The 19,524-nt window shown below is 41.1% G+C and overlaps 1 protein-coding gene across 2 annotated transcripts; it reads left to right on the top strand.

Annotated features, from left to right (window-relative positions):
• The first annotated feature begins 9,577 nt into the window (after window positions 1–9,577).
• Window positions 9,578–17,814, top strand: GGCT (gamma-glutamylcyclotransferase). 2 transcript variants are annotated; one of them, XM_010371163.1, is made up of 4 exons: window positions 9,578–9,857; window positions 13,747–13,892; window positions 16,524–16,679; window positions 17,200–17,814. In XM_010371163.1, exons 1-4 carry the CDS (start codon window positions 9,717–9,719, stop codon window positions 17,255–17,257), a joined length of 501 nt encoding a protein of 166 aa, XP_010369465.1. In that variant the 5' UTR covers window positions 9,578–9,716; the 3' UTR covers window positions 17,258–17,814. The 2 variants fall into 2 exon arrangements, with proteins under 2 accessions (XP_010369465.1, XP_010369464.1); XM_010371162.1 differs by lacking the exon at window positions 16,524–16,679 and adding an exon at window positions 15,510–15,645.
• Window positions 17,815–19,524: the final 1,710 nt, after the last annotated feature.

Genomic DNA, 19,524 nt, shown 5'->3' with positions numbered 1-19,524 from the left:
GAGAGAAACATTGGAATTTTCATTTAAGTAAATCTCTATTCTCATTTAAAATGTTACTAGTGCTCTTGTCGGCAATAGACACATGAAGCAAAAATTTTCCTTTTACATTTGAATTTCAACTGCATTTAAAGTGCTATAAATACCATGAATACATAAACTAAGGGAATGAATGTATTAACTCTGATCCAGTTTGTCAGGTTTTAACAGTAGTGAATCTTGGGATCGGTACATCTCAATTCAGTATAGCTATGGTAAATGACATAGAGATCGCTGAATTGTTGTATTTCCAGGACTTTTCAAAAGTGACTATTAAGGTTGGCCATGGGATCTAGCAAGGTATTGTCCTAGAAGATTTGTGGCCTTCTCCTAAACCAGACTGGGAAAATTCTGGTTCTTCTATTCACTGACATCTGAAAGGGCAAAGAGGGAGGCACCATGAGATTCTGCAGTTGCAGGCCTCTCAGGATGAGACTGTATTTTTCCATACAGCAAGGTTGATTTGATCTGGCCTAATTCTCTGATTGATGTGCTGAGAGGCAGGACTACTTGGGAATGTATTCACTGTGCCTGATTTCTCTCTGGGCAGTTTATTTGGCCATCAATCTTTTTATCCTCTTGACATTTGATTTCTAGATATTGGCCCAAATTCCATAAGATAGAAATTTTTGTTCTGAATTTTAATAATATACATATTTTAATTAATAGTATATTTTAAAATAAAATACAACAAAAAGAAAAAAAAGACAAAAAGAAACCTAAGAATATATGCTCAAAAGTGCCAAAAATACAAAAGAATACAGAATTTTTAAAATAAAAGCTTTTTGTTCGACTTGCTGCTCTTCTTCCCACTTCTTCAATTCCATTTCTTTTCCTATAGGTGATCATGGCTAACATTTTGGTATTTGTCTTTCCAAAGTGTATAGTTATAGATCTGAATAGAAATGTAGATACAGAGTTATCAAAGACGAGCATGGGCCAAGCACACAACAATAAACTACGTTGGGTCTACTTTTCAAAGTTACTTTCAAAACAAGAATACAGATTGTCTGTTAAATATACTGGAATTTTAATACATTCTTTTTTTTTCCTCCAGAACATTTCTGATTTCATATATTCTGGCATGTTTCCTGCCATGTGGCAAACCATAAGCTGAAAGAGATATAAATATAAATAACACTATGTCTAACAAAATTTGTTCAGTATATGCTAAAGCATTAGTATAAATGTCTACATCTTAAGTCAGAGCTAAAGAACAAGTTTCTCTCAGTAAATCAAGGAAAGCTGGGGGAAAAGACCATAGAGAAAAAGGATATGGGTGCCTGTATGAAGCAAGGGAGGTTTTTGACTCTGGTTCAGCTAATTAGCAAACATGTATCATTCATCTGTGCTGTGGTAGGCACTGTAGTATGCATAAATAGAAGGTGTGGTCTTTGCCTCCAAAGGGCTTACCATCTACTGAGAAATCCGACTAGTCAGACAGGAGAGACTCAGATAATGAAGGCTTGCGTAAGAGCCTGAATTTGATAAAGTAATGAACAAAAGACAGCCTTTACAGGTTTTTATAGATATGAGTGAGATGATAAAATCAAATTTAAACAATGTGTCTTTACACCCTTCTGGCCTTTCATTTCCATTCCATGAGTGCCACCCTGGCTTAGGCTTCCATGACTTTGCCTATTTGCAGTGACCTTGTATTCAGCACTCTGCCATCTCTCCCACTACTTCCTCCCAAGCCATCCTGAACACAGCCACATGTTTGATTTTCCAATGGTGCACAAGGGAATGTCTCTGTTCAAAAGCCAAAAATGACTCTTCTTTGGTCACCAAATAGTCCGAACTTTTCCGTGCGAAACTCAAGAGCCTCCCAGAAACGATGTTAATTTCCTTCCAGACTGTCTCCCATTTCCTAATATTAACTCCTTGCTCTGTTGAAATTGAAGCCATTTCCCAAGGCCACCTCTGTGATGTCCTTATGTGATTCCCACCCTCTTCTTGTCCTCACCTTCAACCCCATCTCCATAGAAAAGCAGTCAGAAAAACCACCTCAGAAACTGTTGCAGTAATCCAGGAGTGAGATGAGGATAGGAGGGAGAGGGTGAGCGTGTGGGGATGAGGAGGAGGGTGGCACACAGGAAGTAGCCACAGACCTCATTGACTGATGGCAGATAGGGTGTGAAGGAGAGAGGTGAGTCAAAGGTAACTCATTTTCGGTTTTAGGCAACAAATACAAGTCTTTCTCAATAACTGCTCATCCCACATCCCTGTGGCTATTAGAGGTTGATATTTATTTCATACTGCCCGTAAACCTGGGACCATATATAATTAATGATGATTTCTCTGTATTCTAGATCACGAATATATATATATGTGTGTGTGTGTGTGTGTGTGTGTGTGTGTGTGTGTGTGTGTGTGTGTACCTTAATGCAGGCATAACCAAATACTTTACTTTGGGAGCCAGATGTCTTTAAGATACACTCTAAAATATTATTGTGGAATTAGATACAGTGCTTTCCACATAAACCATTAATAGATACATTGAGTAAGAATCTTTATTCCATTCCCAGTGTGATTTGGAGTGTAAGACTTAGGAAAGTGTCTGTGAAATCCACAGTGAGAAATTCCACTGGGTATTGACAGCTGGAGTGGGCACTCAAATGTGCCCAGGACTGTTTCTCTCACTCCCTTCTCTGCTTGAGCTGTGGTTTGCTTTCTCCTTCTCTGTAGCTCAGATCATCTTCCTCCACTTCTCAACCCACATGTCTAACATGACTGGGACCAGCTCTGAGTGTTTCAAATGTGTAGGTGCTCAGAGAGAGAGGGCCCCAACCCTCTTAGACTCAGGTACACATTCTCAGGGAAGAAAACTGGAACCAGCAGAAATATCAGATCCCTATGTTCCCTGACCAGTGCTTCCTTCTCTAGAAGGAAAACCTACCAAGAAGAAAAATTACAGCTGGAAGGTTGTTTGATAAGCAGGGAATCACCTATTTAATCTCTCAGCAAGTCTCAACTGCTCTACAATTAAAAAAAAAAAAAAAAAAAAAAAGGCAACCCAAATCCATCCTTTTCCCAGCTTCACTCCCTAGTCCAAAGCCACCATCCACTCTTGTCAAAACCTCTGCAGCACACTGTCTTTGCTTCTTTCTTTCTTTCTTTTCTTTTTTTTTTTTTTTTTTTTTTTTTTGAGACGGAGTCTCACTCTGTCGCCCAGGCTGGAGTGCAGTGGCGCCATCTCGGCTCACTGCAAGCTCTGCCTCCTGGGTTCACCCCATCCTCCTGCCTCAGTCTCCCAAGTAGCTGGGAGTACAGGCACCCGCCACCATGCCCGGCTAATTTTTTATATTTTTAGTAGAGATGAGGTTTCACCGTGTTAGCCAGGATGGTCTCCATCTCCTGACCTCGTGATCCGCCCACCTCAGTCTCCCAAAGTGCTGGGATTACCGGCATGAGCCACCGCGCCCGGCCCCGTCTTTGCTTATTTCTTAACTCTTATTTTTATCCCCTTAGAATTGATTTTCCACTCAGCATGCAGAATTATTCCTTTGAAATTCAGATCATATTCCTACCTAAACCACCCCCAATAGTTTGTGATCTCTTAGAATCCAGATTCCTTAACATGGCCTCAAGGGCCCACATGACCCGGCCCCTGCCTATCTCTCTACCTCATCTCCCACTGCTTCTGCTTTTATTCCTTCCACTCTAATCATTTGACCTCCTGACCTCAATCATGCTAATAAACTCATGCCTCATGTGGATTTATTTTCCTAGTGGAAGAAAATGCATTGATCTGTGAACACAAATACATGGTTTATCTGTTACAGTTCTCATTGCACATCAACAAACTGACATTCTGATGTGTACACCCATCTCTTAAGAGTTGGCTTAGTGTGAATCTGCCCCCTCTGGCAGAACCAACAAGATTGTGTTTCTCAGCCCACAGAGGTAAGACACAGACTCATGAGACCCAGTCTGTGTCTATACCACTAGAGTTCTACTGCCCCTGAATGGCATTGCCTGCACAGGTAGCTGGCCCTCCTCAGCAGACACACAGCCTTTGTACCATACAACTCTTCAGACATGCTATGATGTACAAATGTCTTTCCTTGAAATGCTCTTCTGAAAATGGCAAATGCTAAAACTGATTACAATGCTATTGAAAGTGGATGAGCAAGTTGATCTGAGATGTGAAAACAAATTCTATTTTAATTTTTAATCTAAAATATTAGAAAGAATTTTGCTTTCCTATACTTTACTATATTTAGTAAATAAACACTAATATAAGAATTTTGCTTTACTATAACAGTAGAACCGTCAGTTAACCAGGCAGTCATCATCTGTCACATAAAATGTATCCTGAGGAGGAATGGGAGTGCCTCCCCTGGGGAAGAGGCTGATGGTGGCTCTGGCTCTCAGTCAGTCACTTTCCTTATCTCAGTATTTACTGTCATTTATCTGTGCTTAGCTAAACAGATTTATAAAGAATTAACTCTCACAAAACAGGAACATAAAAGATTTCTGCAAAGAATTGGACAGGCACTCCTGTTAAAATTGCAAGCAGAAGAAAAGAAAAAAGAAAGGGACAGAGTCGACATTTCTCATACTTCTGGTACAAGCTCCTCATCATATTCACTATGGTGTAAAAATAATGGTGATCTAGTAACATCTGACAAGGTCAGCCAAAATGATACATATAAGAATTTAGTTCTCCACCTGGGAGGGCTATTAGCAATACAAATTTCCATCTACTATAACTTGTAATTAACTTTGACCTATATGTGTATTTCCCTTGAGATTGGCCAATGACTGATTGAAATTACCACAATTAATGACAGATAAAATAGCTTTTTTTATTTTAAAATTTCTATTTTGTGGGTATTATAGAATGTATTTTATATATTAACATACACATAATTATATACTATCATAATCATATATTAATATTAACATATAATTATGTGTGTTCAAAAATTTTTAATGGCACAATCAAAAAACTTTAAAGCCCACTGGATTAAAAGATGGCATTTGGGGCCCAGCACGATTGCTCAAGTCTGTAATCTCAGCACTTTGGGCGGCTGAGGTGAGGGGATCGCTTGAGCCCAGGAGATCAAGACCAGCCATGGGCAACATGGCAAAATCCCATCTCTACAAAAAACGCAAAAATTAGCCAGGCGTGTCGCACCTGTAGTCCCAACTGCTCAAGAAACTGTGGTGAGAAGATCACTTGAGCCTGCAAGGTCAACACTGCAGTGAACCATGATTGCACCACTGCACTCCAGCCTGGGAGACAGAGCAAGGTCTTGTTTCAAAAAATAAGAATAAAAGATGACATTAAGAAGAAATCTGGGCCGGGCGCAGTGGCTCAAGCCTGTAATCCCAGCACTTTGGGAGGCCGAGACGGGCGGATCACGAGGTCAGGAGATCGAGACCATCCTGGCTAACACGGTGAAACCCCGTCTCTACTAAAAATACAAAAACTAGCCGGGCGAGGTGGCGGGCGTCTGTAGTCCCAGCTACTCGGGAGGCTGAGGCAGGAGAATGGCGTAAACCCGGGAGGCGGAGCTTGCAGTGAGCTGAGATCCGGCCACTGCACTCCAGCCCGGGCGACAGAGCGAGACTCCGCCTCAAAAAAAAAAAAAAAAAAGAAAGAAAGTGGGCTGTTAATCACTAGATAAATCTAGAGCACCAAGGTTTTACAACTGTTAAAAATTTGACTTAGAGTCAGACTGCATGGCTGAATTTCTGCTTCAGTCATCGCTAACTGCAACCTGGGGCAAGTTAGTTGACCTACTATGCCTGTTTCCTCACTGTAAAAGGAGAATAATATCAGTACTTTCCGTATAGAACTATTTTCAGGATTAAATGAGCTAATACATTTAAGAATTTAGGCCAGTGCCTGGCATTTAAGAAGTGCTCAATGAATGTTAACTAATATTAACCAGGCTTTGGTTAAATTTGAAAAAACAAACACAAAAACACAACTAACTTTGTTACCTACTGCCCCTTGCTGGCCAACCCGGGTTAGTACACTGCAGTCTATGTGGGGAAGCTAAACAAGTGCTTGGAGTAAGGAAAGATTTTCAGTGTTGAGGGTAATATCAATGCTAAGCTTATGAATATTTTTGCAAAATAGTCTTGAGAAAAATCAATTGTCATGAAATTAAGTAATTAGCAAGAAGTATAGGAAGAGAAATTAAATATCTGTAACAATAATTAAATAATAAGCACATTTAGATTCTTAAGAGCAGTTGAAAAGCAAGACATTTGAAATTGCAGTGCTCTGAAATAGGACCCTTGAGAATTTATAGTGCAATAGAACATGATTCATCAAGAAAAGCAGCTTGCTGCCTGAAATGACCAAGTATGTGTTTCAAGTTCTGCCTAGATGTTTGAGGGGTGGGAGGAGGTATTATCTTCCTATTCGCAGATTATATAATAATAATAATGCTATTGCTTATTGAGTGCCCACTATATGGCAAGGGCTTTTCATATATCACTTTTTTCCTTGTTCTTTTTTTAACATGAAAATATTCAAACATAATATAATGAACATCTGTGTTCATAACTCCGTTTAACATTTAACACTTTCTATATTTTTTGTTCTGAATTATCTTAAAATATAGATATTAAATATTTCAACCCTATATATGCCAGTATGCATGTCTAAAAATAGAGACATTTTTCTACTGAAGCACAATACCATTATCACACCTAATAACAATTGCCTAATATCATCTAATACCCCAGTGAAAACTCCGATTTCTTCAGTTGTCCCCGAAATATCTTTTGTATCTGGCTTATTAAACCAGAATCAACAGAGGACAAGCCATGCATTTGGTTATTATGTTTGTTTGTTTATTTATTTATTTTTTTTGAGATGGAGTCTCGTTCTGTTGCCAGGCTGGAGTGCAATGGCGCGATCTTGGCTCACTGCAACTTCCGCCTCCCAGGTTCAAGCGATTCTTCTGCCTCAGCCTCCCGAGTAGCTGGCACTGCAGGCATGCACCACCAGGCCCAGCTAATTTTTGTATTTTTAGTAGAGACAGGGTTTCTTTTTTTTTTTTTTTTTTTTTTTTTAGGCGGAGTCTCGCTCTGTCGCCCAGACTGGAGTGCAGTGGCGCAATCTCGGCTCACTGCAAGCTCTGCCTCCCGGGTTCACGCCATTCTCCTGCCTCAGCCTCCCGAGTAGCTGGGACTACAGGCGCCCGCCACCTCGCCCGGCTAGTTTTTTGTATTTTTAGTAGAGACGGGGTTTCACCATGTCAGCCAGGATGGTCTCGATCTCCTGACCTCGTGATCCACCCGTCTCGGCCTCCCAAAGTGCTGGGATTACAGGCTTGAGCCACCGCGCCCGGCCTAGAGACAGGGTTTCACCTTGTTGGCCAGGAAGGTCTCCATTTCTTGACATTGTGATCTGCCCGCCTCTGCCTCCCAAAGTGCTGGGATTACAGGCATGAACCATCACGCCTGGCCATGTTTTTAAAATTTCTTTTAATCTAGAGCAGCCATCCCTCAGTCCAGCTTTTTTTTTTTTTTTTTTTTTTTTTTTTTTTTTTTTTAATGACACTGACTTATTGAAGAGACTGGGCCATGCGTTCAGTAGGGTGTTCCACCATTTATTCTAGGTTTTTCTGGTTGTTTCCTCTTGATGTCATTTTATTCTTCTATCCTTGCAGTTCCTGAGACAGGAAGATAGATTTCAAGGCTTAATGATGTTGAGGTTAAAATTTTTTGGAAACAATACTTCAAAGATGATGCTGGAGCTTCATACTGCATCAAATTGGGAGACATTTAATGTCAGGCTGGGTCACTTTTATGGTGATAAGATTGATCTGGGTTAAAGTAGGAGGGGCAAGATTTTCCTGTGTTGTAAAAATGTAACCAGCAGTAGGCTGGACGCGGTGGTTCACGCCTGTAATCCCAACACTTTGGGAGGCCGAGGCAGGCAGATCACGAGGTCAGCAGATCGAGACCATCCTGGCCAACATGGTGAAACCCTGTGTCTACTAAAAATACAAGGGTTCCTATAGTCCCAACTACTCGGGAGGCTGAGGCAGGAGAATGGCATGAATGCGGGAGGCGGAGCTTGCAGTGAGCCGAGATCAAGCCACTGCACTTCAGCCTGTGTGACAGAGTGAGACTCTGTCTCAAAAAAAAAAAAAATTGTAACCAGCAGTAATCCCTGGGGGAACAATTTGGCATCAACTGAATATCCTGTTCCTTATCACCTTTTCATCAAATGATATCATTGATGATCCTGGCATGAATCAATTATGAAATTCCATTATTCATTTATGATTACTTAGTTGGCATACTTTTGTAAAGAGAACTGTTCCCTCATCAACTAGTGCTCATCTATCAGCTGTATTTCGGTTAGCCCGAAATACAGCTGCTACTAGAAAGGTGAATACCTGTTGGTTTTCTTAAATTATCATTTTGCAGAGTAAAGAGTTAGTGTAATAGTCATCACCAATAGTGTGGCAAATGAAGTTAATTTTTTAAAATTTGGATTACTCTTTGGGGGCAGTGACTTTTTTATGTTTAAAGTTTCCAATCATTTTTCAATTTGCAGTCATTGTTATTTTTGATTCTCAAATTGTTCTAATTTTGGCCAGTTGGCGACTTCAGGCTGGCTCCCATGTCCTTGCTGACACAAATTGTCCTCATTCACTCCCAGCTTCTGACCTGGCATCAGTCATTTCTCAAAGGAGCGCTTGGTACCTTTTAGTGGGGGGTGGCATTTAGAGATTAATAGCTGGATGTCAAGGATAGACAATGCTCCTACACCCTTCATATTCATATTTTCATTCAAAAATTAACAATATAGGTTTTTTAAAAAAATACACTCAGGATGTGTGTGGGGGGGAGGGGGAACCAAACACAATATAGGGGTTTCTACTGTGACCCTAACTTATATTATGATCCCAATTTTTAAAAAGAGGAAACGGAGACCAGAGGTGCCCAAGGTTACTTGGCTAGTAACTGGCAGCATCGGAATTTAAGCCCAGGCATGTTAATTCCATCAGGGAAGGGAGTCCCAGGGCTCCAGCAGGCGACGGATTTGTGGAAAGGGGTCAGGTTGATGACCAGGGCTCGGCATGAGGGAACTAGCAGAAAGGTTTAACGGACCGTCTGCCTGACTCCCCTAGGCCAGGAAGGCAGGACAGGGCGAGCTGCCGGGTGAGAGAGCCGTTGATGGAGTGGCCAGGGCCGCTGTTTCGCCTCAGATCTGACCAGAACTCCCTAAGGCGCAGAAAGTACCAGAGAATCACACGCGCGCAGCCTTGAGCAGAGAAACCAGTCACGCGCCGAGACCTTCAGCGGGTGCCCATCCGACCCGGCCTGTGAGGAGTGCTTGCCCACCCCTCAATCAGAGAATCAGAGGAAGCCTTGAGCAAGGAGGGGCGGGACATCACTGGATCGTGTCTAATGAGAAGCCAGCGCCGGGTCGCTTCGGGACAGAGTATTTCTGAGTCTCAGCGGAAGGCGGAGAGAAGGCCGTGCGGATGGCCAATCAAAGGGGGCGACTCAGGTAGGTGGGGACCGGCAGCCAATCAGGAGAGCGCTCGCTTCTGACCGGCCCACGCTTCCCGCCAGTCCCCTAACCCTGAGGCTGCGGCGCGGCTGTCACTGCGCCGGAGTAGTGGGCCGCAGTGCTGCGCTCTCTGGCCGCTCCTTACAGCTCTGCTCCAGGCTCCCGTGCAGACGTGTAGTGGGACATGGCGAACTCGGGCTGCAAGGACGTCCCGGGTCTGGATGAGGAGAGTTTTCTGTACTTTGCCTACGGCAGCAACCTGCTGACCGAGAGGATCCACCTCCGAAACCCCTCGGCGGCGTTCTTCTGTGTGGCCCGCCTGCAGGTGAGTGCCCCCGCCCGCGCTACCCACTCCGGGGCCGGGATGCCCAGAAGGCGCTTCCTCGGGGGCACACGTGGCCGATCGGGTCAGGCATGCAGTTCTTCCTGATGAGGGTAGTAGGACGAGGCTTCGGCCTCCTGGGCTGGTCCACCTCCTCCGCTGGGCCCACTGCCCGGCGCTGCCCCGGCCACGGTGCCTTCTCAGGCTGCCCGGAGCTTTCCCCCTCCTGGCCTTCGCACTGGCTGCTCGGTCTGCACCGATTTGGCCTCTCGTCCACTAACTTAACAGAGTGCATTCAGTGGGTACTTCTGAGGAGCCTTCTTTGACCCTGGTCTGGGAATTGGTTGCCTTCTGCTCTGTCCATACCTTTGTTACAGCACTTCTCACCTCGCATTGTGAAAATCCATTTACCTGCCTTTCGCTCCTCCTCTGAGAGGTCCTGAAAGCTGGGACCATGTCTTATTCGTAATAATGCTGTGCTCAGTTAGGTCAAGGGCCTGGATGAACTATTACCAGTGTTGGTAAATCATTGCTCTTCAGCCCAGTCCATTCATTCACTTAGCACATATTCTTCCAGCACTTAACACTAGGGGTATAAACATGATTGAGTAAAGTGACTGTTTTGAGGAACTCTCAGCCTGTAGGAGAGAGGTGCAATAGAGTATGTACAAAACTTTTTGATAGCGTCCAACCAGATAAACATGATCTCTGCTAACCTCGTCAGAGTTCTTAGTTGCAAGCAACAGAAACTGGCTGATTTAAGCAGAAAAGAAAAAAAAAAGAATGTGTTGAAAGGCTATTGGAGAGCTCACAGAATGACCAGGAAGGCAGGAGTACAAAGCTGACAAAACGGACAGGCATAAAGGGAGGCACAGCAACTGTAATACAGTGGGCATCACACAACAGAACCAGCCCAGGGAGCCTCTTCTGCACCACTGCTGAACTTAGTAAGCATGGATGCTGTATTGTCTACCACCACCACCACCTGCCCTGGACGCTGCCTGCCTCTGTACATCCCTGCAGTTCCTGAAACCCGAATGTGTCAGCCACTCTGGAGTCCCTGCTGTCTTGGGCACTAGCTTCTAATTGAAAGCCCCAGAATGTCTTGATTGGCTATGTTTTGGCCACATACCCATGCTATGACTTTAAGCAAAACTGAGAGAACCAACTTCTAGCCTTTGAAGCCTCAAAAATGGGAGTCAGGCTCTGGTACTCCCTATTCCCAAACTCGTAAAGTAGGGAATTTCCCAACTGTAGGAAGGGAGTCCAAATGCTTATAGTCAGGGCAGGGGGAAGAGATATCAAACAAGGGATTATTCAGTTACAGGTATATGGTCCATCTTTAAAAGGAGGCATGCGAAGTGAAATGGGGTGTATGACCAGGGTACCTGACCTAACCAGGATGCTCAGGAAAGCCCTGCCTGAAAATGTGACTTTTAAGCTGAGACCTGAATGATTGCAGAGGTGGGAAGCACACAAAACAGGGGACAGCATCTTCTGCAAAGGGGCTGAAGAAAGGAAGCTGGATCTTTCAGTCAGTGTGGCTGGAATTTAGTAAGGGGAATGTGGCATGAAGACTGGAGAGATGTGGAAGCGCCACATCTTCCAAGACCTCAGAAGCCAAATAAGACACACTGCAGAACTAAAGCACATGAAAGATGAGATTTCTATCTCCCAAAGCACATTCTGGTCACATGGAAAATAGATTTGAAGGAGGGAAGACTGGATATGGAGAGTTCAGGAAGTTTTTATAGCAATTTATGCCAAAGATAATGAATGGCATCTTGAACTAGGGTGGTGGCAGGGCAGGGTCGATGGATTTGAGAACTAATTTGGAGATAACATTGTTAAAGCATAGTGATTGAGTGTGAAGAGAATATCAAAGATGACTCAGGTTTTTGGCAGCAGATAGATGCAGGTGATGTTTGCACAGAGAAGAGGAAAATCCAGTTGGGGAGGAGAAAATTGTAAGTTCAGTTTGAACATTTTGAATTTGAAATGCTTGCTAAACAGTCAAGTGAACAGAATAATATTAGCGAACATTTATCAAGTGCTTACTGTGTGCTAGGCCCTGTTCTAAGCACTTCTTCTGAAGCTCAGAAGAGAGATCTAGTCTGGATTTAAAGATGATCAGAATATTTGAAGCCATTGTAGGGGATGAGAATGTCTTGGGCAAATTGCCAAATGAATAGAGAAAATGGCCTAGATCATGGGTGTCCAACCTTTTGCTTCTCTGGGCCACATTGGAGGAAGAAAAATTGTCTTGGGCCACACGTAAAATACACTAAAACTAATGATAGCTGAGCTGATGAGCTTAAACAAACAAACAAACAAACACAAAAGGCCATGCCTAATTTTCATGATGTCCGCCACCACAGGTAAGCAAAAAAATTCTTGCATTCAAAGGGTTGGACACCCGTGGCCTAGACTAAGCCTTGAGCAACTCCAACATTTAAAAATCAGGTAATAGAGGAGGAGTTGGCAAAGGGGATTGAGATCAAGGAGCAGCCTGAAAATCAGGAAAGAGGCAGATCAGGAGAATATGGTTACCTACATTCTACTGAGAAGTGGAACAAGATGAGAAATGAAAATTGTTTATTGGATTTAGCAATACACAACCAGTTAGTGTGAATTGTAACTTTTATCAGATCTCCTGGTGTCCTGCCAGAGACACATTGTCCTAGAAGAACATCTCTTATGCTGAATAAAGGTACTGGTCGCTCCAGCCAACCCTATGCCTGAGATGTCTGACACGTTTTTCGAGAAAATACAAGTGACAGGGGTAAAATATAAACCTGAAAAGGATCCTAGAATGATCACTTAGTTTAACCTTTTAAATTTGTCTATAAGGAAACTAAGCTCTGGAAAGATGGAAAGAAATCTTCCTAGGCCAAATAAGCCATATAAGGATTCTGTTTTGTATTTGTTTTGTTTTTGTTTATTTTTTATTTTGTTTTTTCACATAAGGATTTTTAATCTTCCCCAGGACTCTGTCCCCTGATTGCCCAGCTCTGTGAGGAAAGAAGTTAAGCTAGAAACCTAGTTTCATTACTTACTAGTTCCAAGACCTTAGGCAGGTTGCTTAATCTTTCTAACCCACAGTGTTTATTGCCGTAAAATGGGTATAAGAAAGTTGTTAGCAAAAAAAAAGGGAATGGTCCGTATAATGCCAATAGCACTGAGTATAAAAGGATCCACCCACCACGGCCTCCCAAAATGTTGGGATTACAGACGTAAGCGACTGCACCTGGCCCCCAAAACACACTCTTTTTATCCATGCCTTTGGGCATCCTCATCCCCTGCTTAAATGTCCTTCCCATTCGCAGTTAGTGTTAGCTGCTCTTATGATTATTGTAGATAAATTAGTATAATTCATGAGTATTAGTGTTCATAAATACACAAATCATTCATCCTCAAATGCCAGGTCTCTCAGGGCAAATTTGGTGATATACGTTGGTAGGATACTCCACAGACATAAAAGAAGAGAGAATATTATAACTCACATGTAGCCATCACCCAGCTTGTCTCTAAGTAAAAATTTACGTGTATGTAAGAAGACTGGGAAGTAATTTGCAAAAATGGAAACAGTTGTGTTAAGGCATTGGGGTTATGGGATTTTTTTTTTCTTTAAACTTTTTGTTTTTGTTAAGATGTCTGTACATATTCAGTATATGTTTCATTTTTAAAGAAAAATATAAAAAAAAACATAGTCCTTGGGATCTGGGTCCTTGTCTGTTTAACTTTATATTTTCCACAGCTTCTTAGGCATAGAAGGAACTCTGTTTATTGAATGTTTTAATTGTATGGAGTTCAAGGTAAATCCTTTTTATTTTGAGGAGGGAAATTTGGGTTCAAGTGGATATTGATCATATCACTTTGATTTCCTTTGTAGGATTTTAAGCTTGACTTTGGCAATTCCCAAGGCAAAACAAGTCAAACTTGGCATGGAGGGATAGCCACCATTTTTCAAAGTCCTGGCGATGAAGTGTGGGGAGTAGTATGGAAAATGAACAAAAGCAATTTAAATTCTCTGGATGAGTAGGTGGCTTCTAATTATAAGTTAAACAATAACTAATTCAGAAAGCAGATTTATATGTGAGGATGTGTATCTGTGTGTTAGTTTTTCAAAACCACATACTACAGACATATTCATTATACTTTTAGAGTCAACATAAAAGGAATGATAATGTGAGTTTGCTAAAAAGTCTAGAAGGGCTACACTTTCTGATAAAGATTTAGGGGGATGTTTGTAATCTCTTATGTAAAAGATGGAAGCCCTTATTTTTCATTCTATTATCTTTTATAATTTGTCTTTGTAGTTTCATACTGGGAAAAGGCATGATGATTTCTGTAATTGTTACATATTTTGTTGATTTTGAAAGTTACTTGAAATCAGTTTCTAAAGAACAATTATTTAAGATGGCAGGTGAATCAATAAATAAGTAATACTTTGTAAAAGCATTTGACAACATGTTAGAAATGCTTTGATACTTTTTATAACTACAGCTCTCAGAGTTGTGTGGCAGAGCATTTCATACAAAGAAAAGTTGCAGAAGAGGCCTTGAGAAGAGAGGGTTATCTGACATGCTGGATACTTTACCTCACTTGTGAAGGAGAATGAGCCATCCTCTATACCTTTTTTCTAGGTAGATACTCTCTTGCTGTCAGAACACCATCCATTTTTTGTAGCCCAAAGAACAATGTTTCAGGGGTATAAAGATGAAAAAGAAAAAAAAAACTACATTGAAGCCTCTTTTAAGACAAGATAAATATGGAGAGTTATGTTAGGACTGTAACAAGTAATATTATGTCTCAGGCCTTCTAATTGAAATGCTAAGCTAAGCTTACTTTTTTTTTTTTTTTTTTTTTTTGAGATGGAGTTTCGCTGTTGCTGCCCAGGCTAGAGTGCAATGGCACGATCTCGTGCTCACCCCAACCTCCGCCTCCCAGGTTCAAGCGATTCTCCCACCTCAGCCTCCCGAGTAGCTGGGATTACAGGCATGTGCCACCATGCCGGGCTAATTTTGTGTGTGTGTGTGTGTTTTTTTAGTAGAGATGGGGTTTCTCCATGTTGGTCAGACTGGCCTCGAACTCCTGACCTCAGGTGATCACCCGCCTTGGCCTCCCAAAGTGCTGGGATTACAGGTGTGAGCCACTGCATCTGGTCTTTTTTTTTTTTCTTTTTGAGATAGAGTCTTGCTGTCTCCCAGCCTGGATTGCCCTGGTGTAATCTCGGCTCACTGCAACCTCCACCTCCGGGGTTCAAGTGATTCTCCAGCCTCAGCCTATTGAGTAGATGGGATTACAGGTGCCCACCACCATGCCTGGCTAATTTTCATATTTTAGCGGAGATGGCATTTCACCATGTTGGCCAGGCTGGTCTTGAACTCCTGACCTCAAGTGATCCACCTGCCTCTGGCTCCCAAAGTGCTGGGATTACAGGTGTGAGCCACCGCACCCAGCCTAAATGCTAGGCTTACTTTTAATGTGGTAAATTTATATATTTTTTATCCCAAATACATAGGGAGCAAGTATGTTCATATGTAGTTAAATGTTTAATCCCATACCCCGTCTTGACTATTATAAAAAGACCTTACCCAGTGAGCTAAATTGGCTAGGTCAAATATGGTTAAAATTTGGCTGTTCTGGTTTCAGGCAAGAAGGGGTTAAAAGTGGAATGTATGTTGTAATAGAAGTTAAAGTTGCAACTCAAGGAGGAAGAGAAATAACCTGTCGAAGTTATCTGATGACAAATTACGAAAGTGCTCCGCCATCCCCACAGTATAAAAAGGTAAGCTATTTACAGACTGGTGGTGATTACTTTTTAAATTTCACTGAGAGAAACTAAAGAATATATTGTTTTTAAAAGACTTTAGGCCTGACGTGGTGGCTCACACCTGTAATGCCACACTTTGGGAGGCTGGGGTGGGCAGATCACCTGAGGTCAGGAGTTTGAGACCAGCCTAGCCAACATGGTGAAATCTCGTCTCTACTAAAAATACAAAAACTAGCAGGCCGTGGTGGCGGGCACCTGTAATCCCAGCTACTTGGGAGGCTGAGGCATAAGAATAGCTTGAACCACGGAGGTGGAGGTTGCAGTGAGCTGAGATCAGGTGATAGTGAGACGCTTTCAAAAAAATTTTTAAAAAAGAAATAAAAGGCTTTGTATGTTTTAAATTCTGCATATTTATTTTAATAAAAATGTCTTTAAATATAAAAATGATAGTTATTTACCTAATGTACAGATTCAAAAATATTATTATGTGTAATGATTGAATTATGTTTTTAAAACTATTTATTAAAAAGAATTTTAGAAATGTATGTGAGTCAGAATTCTATACATGTATTTTCTTCCTTTCTTTCTCTCTCTCTCTCTGTCTCTTTCTTTTGCCTGGCAATAAATTTTTGCTTCATTTTTATGATGTAGGCATGTATTGAAGTAGAAGAGAATATTTATAAGTGTATTTTAACAGATTTAGTATCTCTCTCGTGCTCTCTCTCTCTCTATATATATGTGTGTGTATATATGTGTGTGTGTGTATGTGTGTGTGTATATATATGCTTTTGTAATGTTTTTCTCCCCATAATACAGTATTTTATGAATACCAAGATTCATTTTCATAGGGGAAAAAACATACTCTCTACTGCTGAAATGTTTTTCATCCCTAGGTGGAGAAAGAAACATCACACTGCCTTTCAGAATCAGGGAAATCACCCTTGCAAGCACAAGACAAGAATGTGGGATAGAGACCCCAACATTCCTGTTCAGAACCCAAGCTTAGCTGTCTGTTGGCAGGCCCAATCAGGTCATGGCACCTGTAATAGGTAATCTGGTGTCTAGGCCTCGTCTGGAATTTTCTAATATGGAACCTAGAGAAATTAACCTGGTATAGATCTTGAAAGTATCACTGAACACAGTTGCCATTTATTCCCCCATGTCTAATTCAGAACAAGGGTAAACTCTGGCATTGTAACCAAAACTGCTCTCTGTAAACTTTAAATTTTTTTGGAAGAATGGTATTTTTTTTTTCTTAAAAGACCATACAAATTCTATATAGATATTTTTGTCTTAATATTAAGATATTTAAAATCACATATTGAGAAAGTTGATGTTCCATGAGGATGCTTCATTTGGCTTTGAAAACTCCATACGCATTCATGCTCAGTGTGAGAGGAATGGTTGTATTCTATTTGTTATATACCTGTTTATTCTAGAGTTATCTGAAAGCTAATATTTCATACCTTGAGAAGGCAAATAAAGCTGTGGTATGGTACATTATATTATATTCCTAACTAAAGGGTTTTTTTGTTTTTTTGTTTGTTTGTTTGTTTTAACCATTTCCAGATTATTTGCATGGGTGCAAAAGAAAATGGTTTGCCGCTGGAGTATCAAGAGAAGTTAAAAGCAATAGAACCAAATGACTATACAGGAAAGGTCTCAGAAGAAATAGAGGACATCATCAAAAAGGGGGAAACACAAACTCTTTAGAACATAACAGAATATATCTAAGGGTATTCTACGTGCTAATATAAAATATTTTTAACACTTGAGAACAGGGATCTGGGGGATCTCCATGTTTGATCCATTTGCAGCAGTGCTCTGAAGGAGTATCTTACTTGGGTGATTCCTTGTTTTCAGACTATAAAAAGAAACTGGGATAGGAGTTAGACATTTTAAAAGGGGCGTATGAGGGCCTGAAATGTGTGACAAGTGAATGTGAGTACCCCTTCTGTAAACACTGAAAGCTATTCTCTTGAATTGATCTTAAGTGTCTCCTTGCTCTGGTAAAAGATAGATTTGTAGCTCGCTTGATGATGGTGCTGGTGAATTGCTCTGCTCTGTCTGAGATTTTTAAAAATCAGCTTAATGAGAGTAATCTGCAGAGAATTGATAATAACATTTTGAGAACTGGAAAGATGGTATACTGTTTTTAGAGGAATAAACGTATTTGTGGTTTAACCTGTTGTCTCTACTAAAGTACTTCATTTCATTATGTTGTTAAATCATCACACATGCTGGGTCTGGTCTTGGCCATGCAGCATCTGTAGTAGAGTAGTATTGTACAGACTCTGGAGCCAAATAGCCAAGGATCAATTGTCTGTGCCACCATTTATTCTCTGTGTCTCAGTTTCTTCACATATAAAGTGAGGATAACCAAAACGTCTACATCTTAGGATTATTTTGAGGATTAAATGAGTATACACACACACACACACACACACACACATATATATATATGAAATCTTAGAATAGAAAGTGGCATATGGTAAGTATTAGCAATTCTTATTTTATTGAAGAATTAAATGTGTCCAGGGCCATCTTTGGAACAGGATTTTAAAGTAGGAGAGTCAGTACTATGATGAAAAAAATGTGGGGCGGCAGAGGCACTTGGATTCTTGGCTTTTCAAGAAATAGTGACCTTAAATTTATGTACTGAATAAATGAAGAAAAGAAGAGTCATGCATATTAGTTATCAAAAATTCTCTATGTCTCTGTGGAATGCAGTGAGCTGTGCCTTCTGAGCTGGAATGAGGCTGAACTAGTTGCAGGAGTATAAAATAAAAATGTGTTCTCTTATGAAAAATGTAAAAGGAATTTTCAGGTTACAGCTGCAATTCTGTAGTGAGGCTGTCATAGACTACAGGTTAGACCATATTTCATAGCTATCACAGTTCACTATTTCCCATATATCCTCTCCCATATTCTAGTTTTCTCCTCGTTCTTAATTCCTCCCAAGAAAACCAAGTTTGTCAGTGAGCAAGAACCCACTTACAAGGCTTATAGTAGTATAGTGAACAAGGCTCAGTTTTGCTGTAGATACTAAGAATTGAATATTATTCTAATAATCTCTCACATAAAATGACAACTTTGGCTAAAGAATTCAAAATGCTAACAATAAAAACCTTCATGTCTGCCTTTTAAGAAAAATCTGGGGCTGGGCACGGTGGCTTACACCTACAATCCAGCACTCTGGGAAGCAGACGTGGGAGGATCACTTGAGGATAGAAGCTCAAGACCAGCCTAGGCAACACAGCAAAAACTTGTCTCTACAAAATAGTTAAAAAATTAGGTATGGTGGCACATACTTGTAGTCCCAGCTACTCAGGAGGCTAAGTTGGGAGGATCACTTGAGCCTAGGAGTTCGAGGCTACAGCGAGCTATGATTGTGCCACTGGATTCCAGCCTGGGCAACAGAGCAAGACCCTGTCTAAAAAAAAAGATGAAGAAAGAAAAGCCTAATAATCATGAGAAATACTGGTTTTTTAAATTGTTTTCAAGGTAATATTTAAAATGCAAATGTTATATGTAGGAGGTTTCCCTTTCTACCAGTGATTTTGGCCCTCTAAACACAACACTGACAGATCCTGTATAAACTATAACAAATAGTTTTTGAAAACCACGTCTGGACTTGCAAGGAAATAAGGAAAATCTTCAGGGTGTACCAATTCCTCCTCCACAAAAAGAAGAAAGATGAACTGTGAGCTGGAAGGACAAAGTACTGGTAAACAAATGATCCTGATGTTCTTGGGCACAAATGCCAATAATAGCTCTGGATTTGAACTACTAACCCTGGAACGCCCTTGCTGCAGGACAGGAAAGCGGAACCTGAAGACTCTGTATGAAGCCAGGACCCTTAAAGAGAACTAAAATGGTCCCCAGTTGGTAGCC

Source organism: Rhinopithecus roxellana, chromosome 18 (assembly GCF_007565055.1).
Source record: "Rhinopithecus roxellana isolate Shanxi Qingling chromosome 18, ASM756505v1, whole genome shotgun sequence".
Lineage (NCBI taxonomy): Eukaryota > Metazoa > Chordata > Mammalia > Primates > Cercopithecidae > Rhinopithecus > Rhinopithecus roxellana.
Note: the sequence above shows the minus strand (reverse complement) of the source record. Positions and strands in the feature narration are given on the sequence as shown.